At 36.8% G+C, this 2,133-nt stretch overlaps 1 protein-coding gene across 1 annotated transcript in view; it reads left to right on the top strand.

Annotated features, from left to right (window-relative positions):
* Positions 1-1,299, top strand: part of LOC101850395 (dynein heavy chain 1, axonemal-like) — a gene marked incomplete at both ends in the record, with an annotated part of 3,383 nt that extends 2,084 nt beyond the window's left edge. Inside the window, 2 exons of the mRNA XM_005113554.1 lie at positions 724-785; positions 1,164-1,299. Coding sequence (XP_005113611.1) covers positions 724-785; positions 1,164-1,299 — 198 coding nt within the window. The remainder of the gene's footprint in view (positions 1-723; positions 786-1,163) is intronic.
* Between the last annotated feature and the right edge of the window lie 834 nt (positions 1,300-2,133).

Here is a 2,133-nt window from a genome sequence, read left to right as displayed (position 1 = left end):
TGAGGGAGTATGTGTGTGTCTGTGTGTGTGTGTGTGTGTGTGTGTGTGTGTGTGTGTGTGTGTGTGTGTGTGTGTGTGTGTGTGTGTGAATTTTTAAAGGATTTTTTTTCGAAGATAAAGTATTTCTTTTAATTTTTGAAAACTCTCTGAAGTTTAGTTCCCTATTCTTTTTAGTTCATATTTCCAGTGTGCTTAGAATGCTTTCCTTTTTATGCTGACACTCAGGACAGTTTATGAGAAATGAGTTAATCTTTGCATGTGTGCCTGAGTATATATATATCTTTAGATGTGCTTGTAAGTACGTCTGTGGTTTGAAGGGAATAAATTATGATAATGAAAAACTTGAAAAGCAAAAGGAGCAGACGACACCAAAACTCTCACCGACCACTCATTTGTCATCAAGAAGACAATTTTTGGGGGTTTTTTTTAGGGTGGAGGGAGGTGTAGGGGAGGGGAGATTAACCCACTGGGCCCTATCATTCGCGAACCTACAGGACCTGTGCACCTTAACTCCTTTGGGTTAACTGCTAGATGGTATCAGTTGTCTAGTGGTTAGGTTACTGGATTTGCCTGGGATTCGAGGCTTAGTTCAGCCCCATGTTGTGTCCTTGAGGAAGCCACTGTACACAAATTTTCCTCACTCCGCGCAAGTGTGAAATGGGTACTCGGCAATAGACAGTGAAACATTATGTCAATATGTTACTGCTTTAATGTTAATGGCAGCTTCACTGTTTGTGTCCCAGAAATCCAAGAATGTTTCTGAGAATTCTAGAGTCTGCTTTTAAGTATGGATATGAGCTATATAAATATAATGATTATTATGATTATGATTAGGATGATGATCATCGTCAGCATCATCATCATTATTATTTTTTATTATTATTATTATTATTATTATTATTATTATTATTATTATTATTATTATTATTATTATTATTATTATTATTATCTTTATTATTATTATTATGGTGTTCAGTGCACAAAAGGGTATAGATAGTCTCAGTCAGCTATGCACTTGGCTTCATTGAGTTTATTGTACAGAAAATGCTCTGAGCACATAACCAATTATGGCTGAGGAAAGTCTTTATTTGAAAAGAAGATAGAATTAGTATTATTATTGAACTTTGAAATGACATACCTTTTTGTCTGTTGTATCTCTGTAGGTCTGAGTTTGACTGCTTCCAAATTGAGCTTGCTAAGAACTACGGTATGTCTGAGTGGAGAGAGGATCTCAGGCAGGTCATGATGAAGGCTGGTCTGGAGAATAAACCCATGGTCTTCTTGTTCAGCGACACACAGGTGAGACCTTGCTTGCTTGCTAGGCTGGGATTTTCACTTTATATCACTCAAACTGATGAGATGAACTGGAGAGTTCATTTGGTCGCTTTTAAGCACAAGGGGGCTATCCCGAAAAATGCTGTTTTGAGAAAATCGAAGGTAAAGTTTTTGCCCCTTATTCAGTTTCTTAAAAAAACAAGGAGAGTTTTCTCTCAAACCAAACAAATGTACACACCAACGAAACCAAACTTCTCCTACAGGTAGGGCAATGCCCACTTTTGGTGTAGGTCAAGGTTTCTGGAAACCCCCGAAATCTGGGTTAGCCTGCTTGTCCTTAAAAGCGACCATTTGATGACAATATATTTTAACAGAAGGAAAGTTTTTTGAAAGGAGAAATGAAGTGCTATGAGGCCATTGTCACTTTCTATATACTATATGCAATTATTATCATTATTATGATTATTATAATTACTATCATTATGATTATTATTATCATTATTTGACCAGTACAGCTATCTATAAAGTGAAACTTAAGACATGATGATATCTATTAACCCCTATAGACCCGGTTTGCAAATATTACTAACTATATCTAAAAGGAAGAGCTTTCTTTGTTCTGAGAAATATTCGCGAATGTGAATCTGTGATAAGTTTTACGAAATGCATCTAATAGAAACAGTATGCAGAATACAACCTATGATGAACGGCATTCAGCATCATGGTCCTCGCACTTTGCAAGGCATGACGAACGCCACACGTCACAACAGCGTCTTGGCTCATTCGCCATGTAAGAAAAAATGACGAACGACGTGCGTCATATAAGTCGTGAAAGGGTTAAATCAATTGCAGGTCTTT

This window comes from Aplysia californica, unplaced genomic scaffold, assembly GCF_000002075.1.
Source record: "Aplysia californica isolate F4 #8 unplaced genomic scaffold, AplCal3.0 scaffold03417, whole genome shotgun sequence".
Classification (NCBI taxonomy): Eukaryota; Metazoa; Mollusca; class Gastropoda; order Aplysiida; family Aplysiidae; genus Aplysia; species Aplysia californica.
The sequence above is the reverse complement of the archived record's forward strand: the minus strand, read 5'-3'. Positions and strand labels throughout refer to the sequence as shown.